The sequence below is a fragment of the Mytilus galloprovincialis genome, chromosome 5 (assembly GCF_965363235.1).
Source record: "Mytilus galloprovincialis chromosome 5, xbMytGall1.hap1.1, whole genome shotgun sequence".
NCBI lineage: Eukaryota > Metazoa > Mollusca > Bivalvia > Mytilida > Mytilidae > Mytilus > Mytilus galloprovincialis.
In genome coordinates this window covers 1,131,556-1,151,543 of record NC_134842.1, presented here as the reverse complement: position 1 = coordinate 1,151,543, position 19,988 = coordinate 1,131,556, and the positions used below count along the sequence as shown (strand labels likewise).

Here is a 19,988-nt window from a genome sequence, read left to right as displayed (position 1 = left end):
TTCCTCTTGGTACCATACACCTTCCTCTCTCCGCATGATATGATGCATTCCTCCTTCTTTCCTTTTACGTCAGAAAAGGAAGGAAGATCATTGTCAAACGTCATAAATGTAAGGAAGAAGGTCAATCATTTAAAACGATAGAATAAAAGGACAAAGACAAATAGTTACGAAACATTATTACTATCAGGTCAGTAACTTGTTACTACTTTTATGCACAAATTTTAAATAATGCACTAATTGATTTAAAGTTTTAATTTTTCGAGTAAACACACAAAATTTGCAATAAAAAAGGCTTTCATTATCATGTATACATTTTCGTACCCTTATACGTATAATTGGACTATATACTGTTTATTCGACCACAAAAGTTTTTTTTGCGTCGTATAATGCTATTATGTCGTCGTCGTCGTCCGAAGACGCATTTAGTTCCCGGCCTATAACTTAAATTTTAGTGAATGGTTCTCTGTAAATTTTTACCAGAAGGTTCAATTGATTATGTATAATAAAATGTCAGATTTTGGACTAACTGCCAAATAAGTGGGTGGTAGTAGTTATCAATTTTTTTTTACCATATTTCCCAAATGTAAAATTTTTGAAAAAATTGAAGAAAGAAATCTTCAATTGCCCAATATTGCGTAAAAGATTTGTAAGATCTTGACATTTATTTTGTGTCAAAAACCCATATTATGACAAAAATGGGATCACAATCCAAATTCATAGCTGTATCAATCTTGAATGTTGTGTCCATACTTGCCCAAACTGTTCAAGGTTCGACCTCTGAGGTCGTATAAAGCTGCGCCCTGCGGAGCACCTGGTTTTGATATTAAATGAGTTTTTGACCATCAATAGTCAGAGTCATTACCCTTTTGTTAAAAAAAACCTATGAACATACGTTATTCGTAATGTACATCAGCAATGCTTATGCAGAAGTATGTATAAAAATCATAATTTCTACTATTATTCCTAGAAAAAAAAATAACCTTGCTAATTTGACTCAGGCAAAATTTGATGATCTTATCAAGTTGTTTAGGATCTGAATTTTAAATTTTCCGCAAATTTTGTGATTTTGTCATGGATAGACCCTGTTTTGGTATGGTTTTGGACATGTTATATGTACTTTGAATGCCACTAAATATACAGCAGTGGTAAAAATATCAACAAGCCGTACGTGTCTAACCCTCAACTTTTCAGTACAAATAATTATTTGCATATTTTCAGTAATATTTCGAAAAAGAAGTTTTTTCATAACTGAAAAACTTGGTCATCTTGCTGTACTAAAAATTTTGGTCATTTTCGTAGTACTGAAACTGTTAGTAGTTTTTCCGTACTGAACATTGAGTCATTTAAATATGACTTCAGAATTAAAGGTATTTTGTCATTTCTTAGTACTTCTATAAAGAACTTTCAAAACGTGTTCAAGACTTAATCAAATGTATGTGACAAGATGAAAAATACTTATTGTGACGCTATTCGTGAGTCTTGCGTCCGGATATGTAGATTTTCTATCGACGTGATGGACACTGAAAGAAGTTTTACAACTATACTGTTAGTTTTTGGTTTTGAAAAAAAATATTTTTGTGATTCCATGACATATTAATCAATGAAATTAAACAGGCAGATGATGCGCATGCGTCTTTGTTGTTTTAATCTTGCTGACGACAACTTCAAAATGTACAAATTGTGAGGAAAACTTCAAACTAAGAACGTTCAACAGATCAATGAAACTGCAATTATAAGAAGAATTAGGCCTTAAAACAAGGACGCTGACATGTCAAGGTGATCATGAACTTAATATGGTTATCAAACCAAGGGCTTTTTGAGTTTACTATATACCGTTTCACTTAAATAATTATAAATGGAGTGTCTTTAAATATTTATTCTCGTAAACCTTATCGTATCTTACAGCAAAATTAAACTACACTTTCTTTTTTCAGAACATGGAATCGTGGTTTAAAGCACAATTTGAAGAGTTCGTAAGTATATCTATATATTTCTCTATCTGTTGATATTTATAACATACACTTTCCTTTATGACTTAAAGTAAACTGTTAATGATTAAATTGAACATTATGTGGCCATTCACTTCAATACATTAATTCAGTGGAGGATTGTATTCCAAATGAATCGTTGTTTTATTTGTATCAAATTATATTTTATTTCTTTCAGGGCCAAGATCTGAAAAATGAAATAAGAGAACAACATATAGGTAGTATTGTTTGAATTATCGTAACATATACTTTTTCTGGAAAATGTTCCGATTCATCTGGAAAACAGATACTAAATAAGTTTCTAAAGAAACGATTTCGATTTTTCACTTCTTTTACTTAATCACTACCTTCACAATATGATAAACTACATCACAGGAAAGGATAGTGTGAAAAATTTCCAGCATTTTAGGTGTCTGTCAACGTTTCCATGTTTGTGAACTTAATATACAATGTCCTTTTTATCACCAAAATTTGCCAAAGAAAAAAAAAACCCTACAACGAAGATATTACCAATTAGGTAGTAAGTTCAGTCTTAACAAATACAAGTAGGAGATTTAAACTGATATCAAATCTTAATATTACTGCAACTTCATATAACAGCTTTAGCTCGACATATGATACCATCCACCTGTTTACATATAGTATAATGTGAACAGGAATATGATCTTAATATTTCTGATTGCAGAAATTATATTTAAAGTGTTATTCAGATTAGTTGTCAAAACTTCTATGGTGTGGTATAAAAAAGTATATGTTCATCCACTTGTTTACATATAGTATAAGGTGAGCAGGAAATTGTCTCCATGATGAATTATTGACTAAGGAAACGAAATTAGATTAAAAAACAAATAACTTCAATATTATCAACCTTTGTTCATATTCAATCTGTTCTTGTGCTCAATCTGTGTACAAAAGGTAGGAAAACAATGGCCTTCTTTAACCACTTTGATTGATTCGGCTTGTTGAAATGAGTAAGGAAAACATAAGAGTAGCAGTAACACTTTTAACCTTTCTTTCAGCAACAGTTACAGACCTGAAAATGTTTGTTGAAAGTAAGTTGATTAAAATTTAATAAATCTAGAACCAGCGTAATATTTTGTGAATTGTATGTGAGTTTTGAAAATCATTTTCTTGCCTTTTATCCAAAACAACATTTACATAATCATGATAATGTATCTTCCAAAAGCTTGAAGAAACAATTACAACAATATAAATAAAACCACAATACTTACAATGTCAAATGTTTATGAATTGATCGCCATTGAGTAGAGTATTATGTTTAAAAAGTGAAAGAAAATAAAATATGATTCTACAATACTTCGGGACACTAAATTAAAGCAATCTAATATATATTTAATTATTTACAATGAGAAAACTATCAGTATGTGTTAAACGAAAATAAACCAGCAAAATTAAGTTGCTTATATGATATGTCAAATTCTAACAAATCCTTACAAATAGATAACTTAAGTTTTAAAAGACTAAATGGAATGTAATTTCATGATACTTAAACTTGCTTATTTTAGGAAAACTAGCCAAAGAGAAGGAAGCAAAAGAAAGAGGTAACAACTGTTTAAATAGTCTGTGGTCGTATCTGGTTTAAAATCACGATTTATACATGTTTCTCTCATTTGCAACAAATTCTATGTACATTAATGATGATTAAGAACATAGTTTTAACTAGTACAAGATAATTCAACTGCTTTCTTATAGATGGATGTATGTGTTATCCCTACAGACATTTTGAGTCATCTGTTGTATCAATGCATAAATGCAAATAAGAAAGTGAATCATTCAAGAAGTGTTAACAAATTGTTTCCAATACCATTGTGCTACAAGTTCATAGATTCTTTATACAAATTACCAGAAGTTTTAGAACATAATTCAGCAAATAAACATTTTTTTTGTCTTCTTCAGAAATTAAAGAGGATGCTATTTCAGGTAAGAAATTATAAACAAAGTGTAAAATAGCTAATTGATCTCCATTCATACAACAACTAATTGTATAGAGCAATACTATCTGCAAATAAAGATGTATGTCCGTCCGATAACTGTTTGACTTAATTTAGAAAAAAAAAATGTAAGATAGATATTGGTGTTAAAGAAAAGGCGAAATAAGTGCCTTTAATGTATCCAACATTTTATTGACAATATTCTGTACTTGCTGCAGTTTGTAACGTTTTGAAACGCTTTAAGTATTCAAACATGCTCATGTTATGTCACTTTTTGGAAAGTTTTCTGTAGCAATGAACTTTTTCTAAATCATCGGCCCAAACCGGTAGTTGGGCAGACTATCTTTCAATAAAATGTGTGTTCTGCTTCTAGATTATGTTATACTAGTGTTTGAACATTAATTTTAAGAAAATGCTTTTGAAATTTTGAGTTATTTCAATCTTGATTAGTTTACAGCTTGAATTAAAATGTACTGAATGTTAATCGATTATTCAAATTAGATCCACTTCCTTTTGGAAATGACTATCGTAATGACTAGTCTCCTTTGCAGATCTACGCTGTATGGAAAATACAATCTAAACATAACACGAGACAATAGTTTGAACTTTCTACGTTGTGCTTTTATTGGTACTCCCCAAACATGAGTGAGATATATGTGTGTGTACCTTATAACGGTTCGTTCGTTGTATTTTATGTGACTGTTGCTATTTTTTTTCTTTCTTTTTGAACTGTAACAATTAATGTCGGAACAAACAGTGTATTAAATGCACAAATATTCATTGATAGATCAAGAAGAGATTTCAGCATACAATAGTGAAGGTAAGAATTCTTAATTGGTCAACAAGTTAAGTACCAAATAATGTTTTGCATATAAAGTTTGAACAAGCTGGAAAGCAAAGAGAACAGCATTCTCGTATCAAATAAATACGAAATGTTGGGTAAACATCATAATTGTCAATTCATTTTAACACACACGAAAATCACCGATGATCAAGAAATAAAGTTAAAAAACTACAACACATAATCAAAGAAATCATCCAACCCCTTGGTTTAGATGTATATATGTGTTATCACAACGTATATCTGATTGATATGTTGTATAAATGCTGAAATTCAATAAAAAAAAAAGGGAATCCGTCTAGAACTGTTAATACACTGTTTCAAGTACCAATTCATTTACATTAGATGAAAGTGTACCAAGAATTTTAAGATTGCGTTGCCCGAAGTTTTTGAAAATGATTGAGCATGCGGAGTCTGTAACGTTATGAATTTGTTAACGTTTAAAAACATGCTCATTTCATAGCATTATTTTTCTCTTCAGGTAGTTGGTGTGCTTATCTCGGTTTCAGTTTTTTACCCAGATTCTGTTTCGCCGAATCGACAAATGACTAATGAACAGCGGTATATCACTGTTGTGTTGCACTTTTTTGGAAAAGTTTTTACTTGTAAAAGAGTTATGCACGATAACGTACTATCCATCTATTTTCAAACATGACGTGAATAATAAGAAATCTAAACCTTTAGAATAATAAAGGTTTACATTCATGACTTTTTAATGACCTATTTCAAAATTTCTAATACGATTGTTTGATATGAAAAGTTAAGAAACCAATTTCACATATAACTTTGAAAGCTAACATGTGTAATTAATACTAGTGGCCTGACAGTATCTTCTTCTTTCAGAAAGGATCATGTCAATTTCTAATAGTGTGCATTGCGAAAACATGATTTCAACACTGAGCTCAATACAACTTTCAATTTCTAAGAGTTGACATTCAAGGATAATGACCGTTATGTTGCCTTCTTAAGGCATGTTTTCCCATTTATTATTTCGTAATGCAAATTTTTACAAAACTACTTTAATAAATTCTGTCGTATTGAACTGGTAAAGCATCATGTCGTAAACAATCAATATAGTAAATGCACAATTTTTTATTGGTAGAAGAAGAAGGAAAGACATCAGAACATATGGATGGTAAGGACTCTAAGTTGGCCAATAGTTCAAGTTTTTAATTATGCCTTAATGTTATCATCATTGACATCTGTGATGTTTTGAGTATCAACTTTTACCAGGTTGAAAAGTAAAATAACATGCACGCTCACGCTTTAAATTTTGCATAGCAGAGAAAAAAAAATCAACTTATTTGTTAAAGACACCTGATTCATCTTTTGTATCAATGCGTTAAGGCAAGGAAGAAGGGAAATCTGTCGTGAACTGTTAATAAATTGTCCCATGTACTAATTTATTTACATCAGATAATAGTTTTATGATTTCTGAACATAATGGTTGAGTAATAATTCAATTTTCTTTTTCATCAGAAAATGAAGAGCAGGAATTCTCAGGTGAGAACTGTTAACCAAAATGTGAGACGGTAAATGTATCTTCATTCATACTATTTTAATATATAAAGGAAGAATAATAGGAGTATACCCGATAAGGAAGGTTTTGAACATGGTCAAAATGAATAATTATGATTTAAATCAATACAGTAAATACACAATGATTGCCTTTGATATTTCATGAAGAAACAAGTGAACTAATTCGGTTTAGATGTATACGAATTGAGATTGTAAATCAAAACCGTAGTCAAATTTCATTCTTCATTGTCTCTTATTTGTGCACGGCATTGTGCATTTCATTGATAATTTACAGTTACAGTTTAGCATCAGTAGTTCAAATATGTTCAAAGAAACATGAAAGACGACACGAATGGAAAAAAGCAGACATAGAATAATAAAAGCGTCTTATCGATTAATATTTGTTACACTTTTTTTTTTTTTTTTTTTTTATCTTTATGGTTAGTTGCTTCCGCAGTCATTGCATATTGCAATGATTTGTGAGAGCTGTCTGCAATGTTTTATAATGTTATTCTAAACATTCATTTACTAAATTGTAGAAATGTATCCAGCAAGTAAGTAAATGTTACAGCTACACATACATATAACTATCGATTCCACTTCTTCATCAAACATGTTAGAAACTTGCATAAAAGTCTCAGTTTTGCACTGCTTGATAGATTGTTATTATATCTTATTTTAAAATAAAGACAACAGTAGTATACCGATGTTAAAAACTCATAATTAAAAAAAAAATCCGGGTCATAAACCAAAACCGAGGGGAGTGCATTAAATACAAGAGAATGACGACACACCATTAAAATGTAACACACACAGAAACGAACTAAGCATTAGACAAAATCCGATGAGAATAAAAAATATAAAAAACAAAATTGCAGCAAAATAATTTATAGTCATACAATATCGTTTATTGAAAAAATTAAAAAACACATAAAAGACTTTCCTAGATAAGAGGTAAAACAAACAACACAATAGTATCCACTTGGTTCTAGCATTTCAAAAGAAATGGTGGATGAACATTAATATTCAAGATTGTAACCAATAAAACAATAGTGTTTTGATGGTGTATGAATGTCCAAATATATTAAATTTCAAAGCAGACAATATTGTGTTCAAATCAAATCAACAGAATTAGTTTGTACCTATGCATCATTGTACCATGGTGTCTTTTTTTGACAATTCCAACACTTCAATATTAGCTGTTTTTGGAAATTAAGTTAATTTTGATAATTGTTTCATGTTTTTTGTTTGCAGGTCTCGTTTTTGGTCGAAAAAAGAAGAAGAGTAAGTTGTTTTCAGTTCAATTAGAAATCTTTAAACAGAAACATGGTGTATAATACGTATAGCAATCAGGCAAAGAAGGCTGAATAATCTTTCATTTCAATTGTTCGCTTAGGTGTTTTGAAGAATGCAAAACATTATAAATTTGGATGTTAGTTTTAATAAAACATTGACACATTTTAAAAAGACTATTTTAAAATGTACACTTATTATCGTCTCCAGAAATATACAGCTGCAGTCTGAGTGCAGTTTTGTTTAGTAAAGTCGTTTCTTATATTAATTGAAAAAATGTAGTAAAGTAAGGTAGTAATTTCATCATGTACCAGCAGATTTCCGTTAAGCTTATGGATACGTACAGCTATTTGCACATTGCAATGAACATCAAATTTTTAAAAGAGAATTCCGCCTTAACAAACATAGCAAAGAAATTATATAAATATATGTTACAGCAATATTCATTTCTGTTTGAATTTTGTGTAAAAAATAAATCATTACAATCTTTCTTACCTTTAATATCCGTTTTGTAATTATGAGACTGACTGTTATACATGTCATTCATGTTTTGTACACGAAAAACGTATGAACTTTTTACATGTCACAAGATGTATCTCCCATCGGAAATAATTTCAGCTATCAAAAAGTAAAATCACAAAAATACCAAAATCCAATAAATATTAAAAACGGAAAGTTCCTAATCATATGGAAAAATCAAAAGCTGAAACAATATTCAATATTTGTGGTTAGTATTAAATTATTTTCTAATGTTTCTCGATATCTATATCCCCTCCAAACTAACAAATGTGGTCGTGTTCGTCTTATTTTAATTTGCAAGTTTACCAGCACACTCTGTTTACTTGATTTTAATTATGCTCGGGGTTCACTTATTGGCTCGGTCGATGCCACTGCTGGTGGACGTTTCGTCCCCGAGGGTAACACCAGCCTAGTAGTCAACACTTCGGTGTTGACATGAATATCAATAATGTGGTAATCTTTATAAATTTCATGTTTACAAAACTTTGAATTTTTCGAAAAACAAAGGATTATCTTATCCGAGGCATATATTACCTTAGCCGTATTAACCTTTATTTTTTCGAATTTTGGGTCCTCACTGCTCTTCAACTTTGTACTTGCTTGGCTTATACATATTTTGATGTGAGCGTCACTGTTGGAACTTGTATGGACGAAACGCACGTCTGGTGTACAAAATTATAATCCTGGTACCTTTGCAAACTATTCGGACAGTCTTGTTCTTTTTGTCTTTGACACATTCATCCATATCCATTCTTAATTAAAATGTTTTAACTAAATTATTTTAGATATTGCAGAAAATGACAGTTGGCTGAGGCACATACTTAGTAAGTAGATTAAAACATTTAACTAAATGAAAATTATAACATATCATTTCTATTCAGCAGATCGTATCTTTGTTTTCAACTACATCAGTTTCGAACCAATTCATTAGGAAAAACAACTGGGAAAGCTTGCCTACTAAAGCAATTGCAAATGAGACAACTCTCCACAGAGACCAAAATGACAGAAATTAACAACTATAGGTCAACATACGACAACCACTGAATCAAAAATCAAGTTTCGAAAATCCACCAAATTAAACTTACCAACTACGTTAGATATACTCCCTACAGATACGGAACTACACAGTGAAGAACACTCTAGGTGGTAAAGAGGAGTGAATAAGGCAGTTTTGAATTTGAACTTAAAATTGTATTTTAACTGGTAACGAAACGCAAGAAAAAAAATCATGGAAGAATATTTTACCGTTTCAAGAGGGTTACTAAATAACTAAAAAGTTATATATTGTCAGTACAGATAACGTAAAATTCCTGAAAGTGTTTCCTTGTGCTTGTTTTTATTTTCTTTTTTATGCATTAAATTTGACATTCGCATTGTTATATATTTCAGGTCAGGTTGAACCACAGCCATCTGGTAAATTTTTTTTTATATATTGGTTTAAAGCGCAAAGTGTGATGTTAACAAAACAGCAAACATCGACAGTTCTTTTCTATCAAATAAAATAAAATAATGTGTAAAGATGTATGAGAAGATGATTTCAATAAAGTTTAACTGGTGTCTGACTTCCTTGCATACTCATTTATACATGTAAACAAAAGCACATTTTAATTAGATAGCATTAATGTCTAAACCGTCTGATAATTAACAAAATATTTTTTTTTATTTCAGAATGTAAAAATGAGGCAAACATATTTGATTACACTTAATGCTGTCTACAATACACATTTGTCATATGAACCACCTACAACATATTGTAACTAATTTGTTATAACTTTGTACAGTTTTGATTGCTACTTTTTCTCTGTCATAATAATCTTTTTTTTCATATCATAGTGTCAGATATCCTAACTGCAGCCTCCAAAGTCATGAAAAGAAAAAGTAGTAAGTTTATCCTTATCTCGATATAAACACATATGCAACTGCATTGTAAATATAGTCAATTGCTGGTAATTGTGAATGAATAACGTCATATTGAATGTGAATGTCGATTTATATGACCCTACTGTAACAGTGTAAATGGAATTTATGGCAGAATATTCAACGTTGTTTACATGTTACACGACAGAAATAATGTTCAAGTGGAGCATGTTAACTGATACATACACACTTAGCAGATCGTGAATTGTTTTCTAACTACAACAGTATCGAATCAACACATTGGAAAAGATAACTTGGAAAGTCTGCCTACTGAAGGAAACATGTTACCAACAATCCTAAACAGTAGAAAAAAATCCACCAAATGAAACCTACCAATTATTTTAGATAAACTTCTTTATATACACTTCTAAAAGAGGGACGAAAGATACCAAAGGGACAGTAAAACTCATAAATCTCAAACAAATTGACAACGCCATGGCTAAAAATGAAAAAGACAAACAGACAAACAATAGTACACATGACACAACATAGAAAACTAACAATAAACAACAAGAACCCATGCATACTATTCTTTCATTATCTCCCTAACATAAAATGTAACACTTGAACTTTCTTAATTTCAAGTGAATAAAAGTAGTTTACTTGTGTCCTATATGTTGTTGTCCTTCTTGATATGAATAATCATTTTTTTGTATACATTATAGGCCAATTTTCACCAGCAAGTTCTATTCCAGGTAAGTTTTATTCAGATAGCATTCAAAGCTTATGCACTTTTTTCAATCTATGATTTCAAAGTGTAATAACTGAGGCAACCACTTTATTTTAATAACATTAAATCGGTCTTAAATACATCATGCAGTGTCAATATGAGCTACCTGTTACATATGGTATCTATTTGGGAACCATTTTAAATACGTTTGCTCTGCTTAACATTCTAATTTTCATATTTCAGGGTTTAAGTCAGTAGCTTCTGGCTCCGGACTACAGTCAATGAGAAGTAGTAAGTTTATTCATATTTCTATATAAACAGATACGGAATTACACAGTAAAGAAAATGTCTAGATGTTAAGGGGCTATGAAGACAGTTTCGAATTTTAAGCGGTTACGAAACGTTAGAAAAATTAATCATGGGAGGATATTTTGCCGTTTTAAGAGAGCATCCTAATGACAGAAAAAATGATTATTGTCAGTTCAGACTACGTTACCTGATACAAATATATATTCATGAAAATAACTGAAAGGGTTATCTTGTACCTTTTTTTTTCTCTTTTATGCATTACATTTGACATTCGCAGTGTTGTATATTTCAGGTCAAGTTGAACATCAGCCATCTGGTAATATTTTGTTTGTATTGTTTTAAAGGCTCATTTGAAAGTATGATGTTAACAAAACAGCAAACATCGACAATTCTTTTATATCAAATACACTAAATAAAGGCAACAGTAGTATACCGCTGTTCAAACTCATAAATCCATGGACAAAAACCAAAATCGGGGTAACAAACTAAAACTTTCGGAAACGCATAAATATAAGAGGAGAACAACGACACAACACTACAATGTAACTAACACACACAGAAACGGACCAAGCATCAGACAAAATCCCACGAGAATAACAAATATAACATCAAAACCAAATACATGAATTTGGGATAGACAAGTACCGTGACACGTCTTATCGCAATGTCAATTTACACTCAAAAATAAGAGAAAACAAACGACGCAACGTTAAATTGTAACACACACAGAAACGAACTATAATATAACAATGGCCATATTCCTGACTTGGTACAGGACATTTTTAAAGGAAAAAATGGTGTCATTTGTAAAGATGTATTAGAAGATAATTTGAATAAAATTTAACTGATACCTGAACAGTGTACACAAGTTTTCTACTTTTTTGACTTCAGAATGTAAAAATGAGGCAAACATATTTAATAACACTTAATGCTGTCTTCTATATACAATGCAATTGTTAAATGAACCACCTATAACATATTGTATCTAATTGGTTATAACTTTGTACAGTTTTGATTGCTACTTTGTCACTGATATAGTGTTTTTTTTTATATATATCACAGTGTCAGATATCCTAATTGCAGCCTCTAAAGTCAATAAAAGAAAAAGTAGTAAGTTTATCCTATCAAGACATAAACACACATGTAACTGCATTCCACATATGTTCCATTGGTAGCAAATATGAATGAACAAGGCCAAATTGAATGTGAATGTCGATTTACATGGCTGTACGAAAACAGTGTAATTGGAATTTATGAGCGAATATTCAACTATTATTTACATGTCATACGACTAAATTATCAAGTTTAAGTCATTGTAAGTAGAGTATGTTAACTGATCCACATGTACTTTTTACGGGTGCCGCATGTGGAGCAGGATCTGCTTACCCTTCCGGAGCACCTGAGATCACCCCTAGTTTTTGGTGGGGTTCGTGTTGTTTATTCTTTAGTTTTCTATGTTGTGTCATGTGTACTATTGGTTTTCTGTTGGTCTTTTTCATTTTTAGCCATGGCGTTGTCAGTTTGTTTTAAATTTATGAGTTTGACTGTCCCTTTGGTATCTTTCGTCCCTCTTTTGAATGTACGATTTATCAATCTATATAATTTTCTTGTATTTGGAATGTTTAGTTTCATTTATTTTATCTGATATGCAAGTTTTGTTTATTTTAGGCCAAGGTGAACGACAGCCAACTGGTGAGCTATTTCTTTTCCAATGGTCTTTAAATTCAAATGAAAGCGTGATTTTAATAAGCAAACGTTGACATTACTATTCTATTAGAATCATTTGTAATAATCTTTATAAACATCAGTCGATCAATTGAAGTTTGATATGGAAGTATATTTTTTTATTTAAGTGCCATCTGACATTGGTTTGTGCAAACAGTTCTATAAGATTGATAGGATAATATTCAACAGCTCTACGCGGAGGCGGTTTACCCAAGTACTGAAAAATATGACTTTCTGAATGAAGTGGCTAAACAAAATGATACACACAAACTTACAGATGTAATATATATCAATGTAAATAATGTCATTGTGTTCAGAATTTCTGGTTTGATCTATTGATTTTGACATCCAAAGTATTGTTTTTTTCAGGTAACTACCAAATACAGCCGTCTGGTAAGTTTTCTTTAATACTATTTAAAGCTGTATTTATATCACTACATACTAATGCAAAGAAAAAAGCAAACATTAACAGTACTATTCCCTCAACTTTGTTGGTAATTATGTAAATAAAGATCAATAGATACATTTAATTATGAACTATTGATTTTTTATGCATTTTTCATTGTTGTGTGCTTACAGTAAAATACAGATTTAAAGGAGAAAATTCCACAGTCATATGCGTGTTACTAAAGTACTAAACAACTGTTCTTGTGTTTGGATTTGTAATCCATGACATCCGAAATGTTGTAAATTTCAGGTAAACTAAACCACAGCCAATAGGTAATTTGTTTTCCAGATCATATTAAAAGGTCAAATTGAAGTGTGTTGTTAACTAAAGAGCAAACATCGACAGTTCCTTTCTACCAAATTAAAAAAAAAAATATATGCTGTATTAAATACATCAGTTTTCATATGAGTCACTTATACATTATGCCTCGAATTTGTTAAAACTTTATATAATTTTGTTTTCTACTTTTTCTCTGACATTGTCATTGTATTTTTATATTCTAGTGTTTGATGTCCTAAATGCATCCTCAAAAGCACCGAAAAGAAAAAGCAGTAAGTTGTTTATACATATGTTGTAATGAACACATATACAGCTGCAATATATATAACCTCACTGTTAAATGTGAATGAGTATGGTAGTTTTGTATGTGAATGCATGGCTGTATGCTAACAATACAATTAGAACATTATTGTGTGTTAACATTTGAGAGAAAAAAATTTAACTGTCGAAATGTCTACGGTTACACGTGTGTTACTAAATTATTGAACAAGTTTCCTTATGTTCATATTTTTCTTCGTTTTCGCCATTACATCTGATATCCGCGTTGTTGTATATTTCAGGTCAAGTTATACAACAGCCATCTGGTAGGTATTTTTCAGATCATATTAAAAGTTTAAATTGAAGTGCAATGTTAAAGACAGCAAACATCGACGAAACTACTCTATCAAATCAAAATTATAATTAGTAAAGATGCATTTTGACATACGAAGATAAATTTAATGAAGTTAACATTTCCACTGACCTCTATGCATATCGTCTGCCTGTAACAACCATTCCAATTAGATAACATTTATGTTTATTATGATTGCTTGATTGTAAACAAAGTAGATAATAGCACATAAATACAATGATCTACCGATGCCTTTACACGTGCGCTTTTCAAGTGTTTCTTAATTTGTTGAATTCAGAATGAAAAAACAATCATTTGAAATAACATTTCATGCTTTTTAAAATACAACATGCAATTTTCACATGAGCCACCTGTAACTTATTTAATGTTATTGGTTCAACTTTACATAGTTTTGATTGATATTTTTTTCTGACATGGCATTTGTTTCTTTATAATATAGGGTCAAATGTTGTTAAAACAGCCTTGAAAGAAATGGAAGGAACAAGTAGTAGGTTTATCTATATGACGTTATAAGCACATATAAAACTGCAAAGTACATGAACATGACAGTATTAAACATGCAAAGAGTACATTTAAGATTTGGGAAAATATTCACCAGTTATAAAATATTAATTTTTACAATATTTTATAACTGACATTGTTGTGTGCTAACAGGTAAAAATAGAACTATAGGCGTATATTGCAAAGTTATACGTGTACGTGTAAAATACTAGAATATATGACTTTTTCAATGAAGACTTTAAGTAAACTTTCGGGATGTTGCTGTAAACCAACTTATTTCTGCGAACAATTTGTATTTGGCGAGGTAGGAGAGAAGAACAATAAAACAAATATAAATTGTCTCAAAAGTGAATATCTTGGATCTCTTTGTCTAATTACTTAAAGTAAATTTGAAAATAGCGAAATTAAAACGCCGCGAATTCTATTAGAATGAGCTTAACAAAAAAAAAAGTATCCGCGAAAATAAATTGGTTAACAGCATATGTATACATGTCAATTATTCCTTGTGTTTAGACTTTTTGGTTTTCTCTTTTTATATCATACATCCCAATTCCGGCATATTTCAGGTAAAGTTGACGTACAGCCTTCTGGTAAGTTTTTTCCAGACTGTATGTAAAGCTCTGATTTAGTTATCATTAAAATAATCTAGCAAATATCGACCCTACGACTCAATCATAATCATTTGAAATTATTTGTTTTAATATCACACGACGAATTTAGGTTAACAAATGAATATTTATTTTAAGTTAAATTTTATATTGGTTTGTTTTAAACATAAGATTAAATTTAGACTTTTCAACAGTTATACGCGTATACATATTACCGAATTTACTGGAAAAAGAGGCTATGTAAACTGATACACACATCAATTAAATCCGTTCTAATTAATGTGTACTAAGGAATAATTACCACAGGGACGAAGGTGTAGATTAACGAGGTTAGACTTTCTAACAGTAGTTCTGCGTTCCAAATTAACTAGGTATGTTTTTTTTTATTTTTTTTTCCATGTATATCTATTATATAGTCATTTTATAGAATTTACTGTTTGCAAAATTTGAACTATTCTAAATGATAAGGATATTCTTATCCGAGGCAGGTAACCTCAGTCGTATTGTTACAATTTTTTGGAACTGTTGGTCCTCAGTGCTCTTCAATTTTGAACATGTTTTAGTTTTCAATCTTTTTTTCATCTGGGCGTCACTGGTTAGTCTGGTGTGGACGAAACGCGCGAAACGCGTATTACATTTTAAACCTAGTACCCTTTGTTGGCTATTATTCGTGTATTTCTCTGTTCTTTAGTTTCTTTTAATTTTTTGTATTGTAGTCCTGTCATCTAATGTTGTCATTTTGATGTTATATTTAATATTGTCATTAAAGCGGGAGGCTTGGCATGCCACAAAACAAGGTTAACACCACCATTTGTCCCCCTTAAAATGTCCTGTATCAAGTCAAGAAAATTGTCATCGTTATATAATTGTTCGTTTCCGTGTGTGTGTAACATTCCAGTTTTGTGTTTCTGTTGTGTCGTAGTTCTCTTATATTTGATGCGTTTCCATCAGATTTAGTTGGTAACCCGGATTGTTTTTTTTTCTTTATTGATTTATGAATTTCGAAGAGCAGTATACTACACTTTCTTTTCCATATTTTGCAATAATTATGTTGTAAGATTGTGTACGTTTTTTTTCCAGCATCATGTCATTCAAACAGTAAAGGTAAGGGCTTTTAACAATTTTCCTTGTAAACATATATCTTCGAAAGTTCAAGATTTCATAATACTATGTTACCAACACATTTTCGTTTGAGGAGAAACATAAGGATTTTTTCCACCTGATCTTACAATATTCTCACTCATTTGCATTACACATTGTATTACATGTTAATAAACTTTAATTTCCGGAGAATTCATCTGTAGGTATCGGAGCACAGCAGTTCAGAATAACGAAAGAAACACATATCGGTGAATATTTAACCTTTTTATCTGTTTTAACTTATTACAGTTTGTTTTAACAAAGAACAGACTAAATTTGTGAGATCCTTTGCTGTCAAACTGAATTGGACTGTAAACGAAACTGCCTTACGAACAATGATTTCCAAAGGGGTGCAACAAGGAGTGTTCAAGGAGGAGGAATTCACAGTGTCCCAAATAAGGGACAAGGTGAAAAACCTGAGAAAGTAAGTTTATTGTAATACTGTAATATATTTTAAATGTAATGTGCTTCATGCTTGGTCCAATTGTTCAGTGTTAGACATGTATGGTCACTTAAATTCTACTGCATTCAAGCATATGAGTTTTAAATTTCACTTTGACACTTTTCACGCGACAGACTCTGTTTTATGACATGAACAAAAACATTTCTAGATTGATCGATTATTTCATAAACCATTCGATATACCACACATGTTATACAATTAATATTTTTTTCGTTTCAGGCAGCCATTAAAGCACTCTCTGTAAATAAAGGCAACAGTAGTATACCGCTGTTCAAAACTCATAAATCCATGGACAAAAAACAAAATCGGGATAACAAACTAAAACCGAGGGAAACGCATTAAATATAAGAGGAGAACAACGACATAACACTAAAATGTAACACATATAGACAAAATCCCACGAGAAAAACAAATATAACATATATATATAACATCAAAACCAAATACATGAATTTGGGATAGACAAGTACCGTGACACGTCTTATCGCAATGTGAATTTACACTCAAAAATAAGAGAAAACAAACGACACAACGTTATAATGTAATACACACAGAAACGAACTATAATATAACAATGACCATATTCCTGACTTGGTACAGGGCATTTTTAAAGGAAAAAATGGTGGGTTGATTAATAGACATTTACTTGTAAGCACGTAACGCTACAAGAACGACCATGATGTCCCATACAGATTTTAACATTGTGACAGTCCTCATTTCTGTTAAATGATTTATATGTTTTTCTACAACGATGCATTAAAAACATCTTAAAGCCTGTCTTATTGACAGTGTTGCATTTTAACATTTATTTATCCCACTTGTTGTATGCACGATTCATTGAACTTTGTGACAATAATGGTTTACATATTTTCCAACTTATTTATATAGTTTATAGGTAAAGTGCCTCTTAAATGCACATTGTTATACGTGATTAGATGTAGTCTATTGATTTCTTTTTCTTTACTAGCATGCTTTAACGTGAGACATTTTCATCTATACAGAACAAGTATTAGATTATAATGTGTTTGATCTCATTAAAATAAAATTAATTAAAATGAATATTGTATACTGAGTCTGAAATGCATCAATTTATATGGGAATATTCTGAGTGTCATGTTGTTTCTTGATAGGGACTGCAGGGGGTTCAAACATAATATTCTCTTGAATAGTAGAATGACTGTTTTCTTCGTCTGTAGTATATAATAGCCCTTGCTCCAAGATATGTAACCTGATTTGACACACTTTGTATGTTAGACGCACAATAGGTCAATCTTAATTTGTTTTTCCTGGTTTTAGGAATAAAATATTCTTTCAGTTACTAGTAAAAGCAAAACTACAGAGAAAGCCTACCGACACTTTTCGTTTTTCGAATGTGTTACCGTCAATATCTGTGACGGTGCTTTATGTCAAATAATTGCAGACTTTAAGTACAGGAGATACAAAAAAACATGTCTCTTGCCCTGTTTTACAATTTATTAATTCCTTTATATTGGGAGTAAGATTTATTGTTATTTTACAAATGGAGTTATGATGTCATTTTCACTAGATTTTCTTTTAGTTGCAACTAAACTGTACCGACAGAAATACAATAATATACATTATAAGGTCTTTGCATCGGAACTAAACACATTTATTCTAAAAACAGTTGTTGGCATGACACGGGTTATGTTCTTCTCATATATGTTATGATGGTATGATACTAAACCCCTAACGGGAAGGATTGTGCCTGATGTTCATATGATGAAATCATAATCTTTCAGTCAGTTTAATTGAAGTCTGGAGCTGGCATGTCAGTTAACTGCTAGTAGTCTGTTATTATTTATGTATTATTGTCATTTTGTTTATTTTCTTTGGTTACATCTTCTGACATCAGACTCGGACTTCTCTTGAACTGAATTTTAATGTGCGTATTGTTATGCGTTTACTTTTCTACATTGGTTAGAGGTATAGGTGGAGGGTTGAGATCTCACAAACATGTTTAACCCCTGCCGCATTTTTGCGCCTGTCCCAAGTCAGGAGCCTCTGGCCTTTGTTAGTCTTGTATTATTTTAATTTTAGTTTCTTGTGTACAATTTGGAAATTAGTATGGCGTTCATTATCACTGGACTAGTATATATTTGTTTAGGGGCCAGCTGAAGGACGCCTCCGGGTGCGGGAATTTCTCACTACATTGAAGACCTGTTGGTGACCCTCTGCTGTTGTTTTTTATTTGGTCGGGTTGTTGTCTCTTTGACACATTCCCCATTTCCATTCTCAATCTTATTTAAAACAAGATTGCAGGGAAACATTCCACATTCATCTCAAATATATGAACATTACATGACAAATGATACTTGTGTACACACATTTCGATTGACCCATGTGTGATTAAAATATCTATAGTTCTAGGGAGATGTGGTTTGAGTGCAAATAAGACACTTTTCAATCAAACTTAACTGTATCTGGCGAAACGTTTAGGAATTTTGGTCCTCAATGCTTTTCAACTTCGTGCTTATTTGGCTTTTTAAACGTTTTTAGATTCGAGCGTCACTGATGAGTCTGTTGAAGACGAAACGCACGTCTGGTTTATATACTAAATTTAGTCCGGATATCTATGATGAGTTTATTCACAATTATGAAAGTAAACCATTTTAGGTCAAGGAACGGTCTTCAACGCGAAGCCAACGCTCACACCTAACAACAAGCTTTCAACGGGCAACACAATTACTAGTGTAAGACCATTCAAACGGGAAAACCAGTGGTCTAATTTAAATTAAAAAAAGTATCGATAAACAATATGAACCAATTAACCAAACGGTTTGCTTAGAAATAGGGAAAATACCTCGTCACAATTGTATCTGATGTTAAAAAAAGAATATAAAAATCAAAACAAAATAAACCGAATCAGCAGTTGTTTCATAATTCGAAAATAAACTAACAACGCCATGGCCAAAAAATGAAAGACAAACAGACAACAATAGCACACACAACATAGAAAACTAAAGAATAAGCAACACGAACCCCATAAAAAAACTAGGGATGATCTCAGGTGCTTCGGATGGGTTGGCAGATCCTGTGCCATATGTGACACCCGTGGTGTTGCTTATTTTATAACAAATCCGGTAAATAGTCTAATTCGGTAGGTCATATTCCTGAAGGGAAAGGGGAATTTATAGCTTGTAAACTGTAAGTGATTGACACACATAT

The 19,988-nt window shown here is 31.2% G+C and overlaps 1 protein-coding gene across 1 annotated transcript; it reads left to right on the top strand.

Moving 5' to 3' along the window:
* The first annotated feature begins 1,349 nt into the window (after positions 1–1,349).
* Positions 1,350–17,046, top strand: LOC143076946 (uncharacterized). The gene is made up of 26 exons (XM_076252843.1): positions 1,350–1,367; positions 2,167–2,206; positions 3,008–3,040; positions 3,515–3,550; positions 3,906–3,929; positions 4,728–4,760; positions 5,884–5,916; positions 6,261–6,284; positions 6,839–6,853; positions 7,554–7,583; positions 8,897–8,935; positions 9,501–9,524; positions 9,945–9,992; positions 10,694–10,723; positions 10,942–10,989; positions 11,300–11,323; positions 12,091–12,117; positions 12,676–12,699; positions 13,102–13,125; positions 13,684–13,731; positions 14,020–14,043; positions 14,530–14,577; positions 15,158–15,181; positions 16,280–16,303; positions 16,589–16,763; positions 17,022–17,046. The coding sequence occupies exons 1-26, from the start codon at positions 1,350–1,352 to the stop codon at positions 17,044–17,046; spliced, it is 942 nt and encodes a 313-aa protein (XP_076108958.1).
* The last annotated feature ends 2,942 nt before the right edge of the window (positions 17,047–19,988 follow it).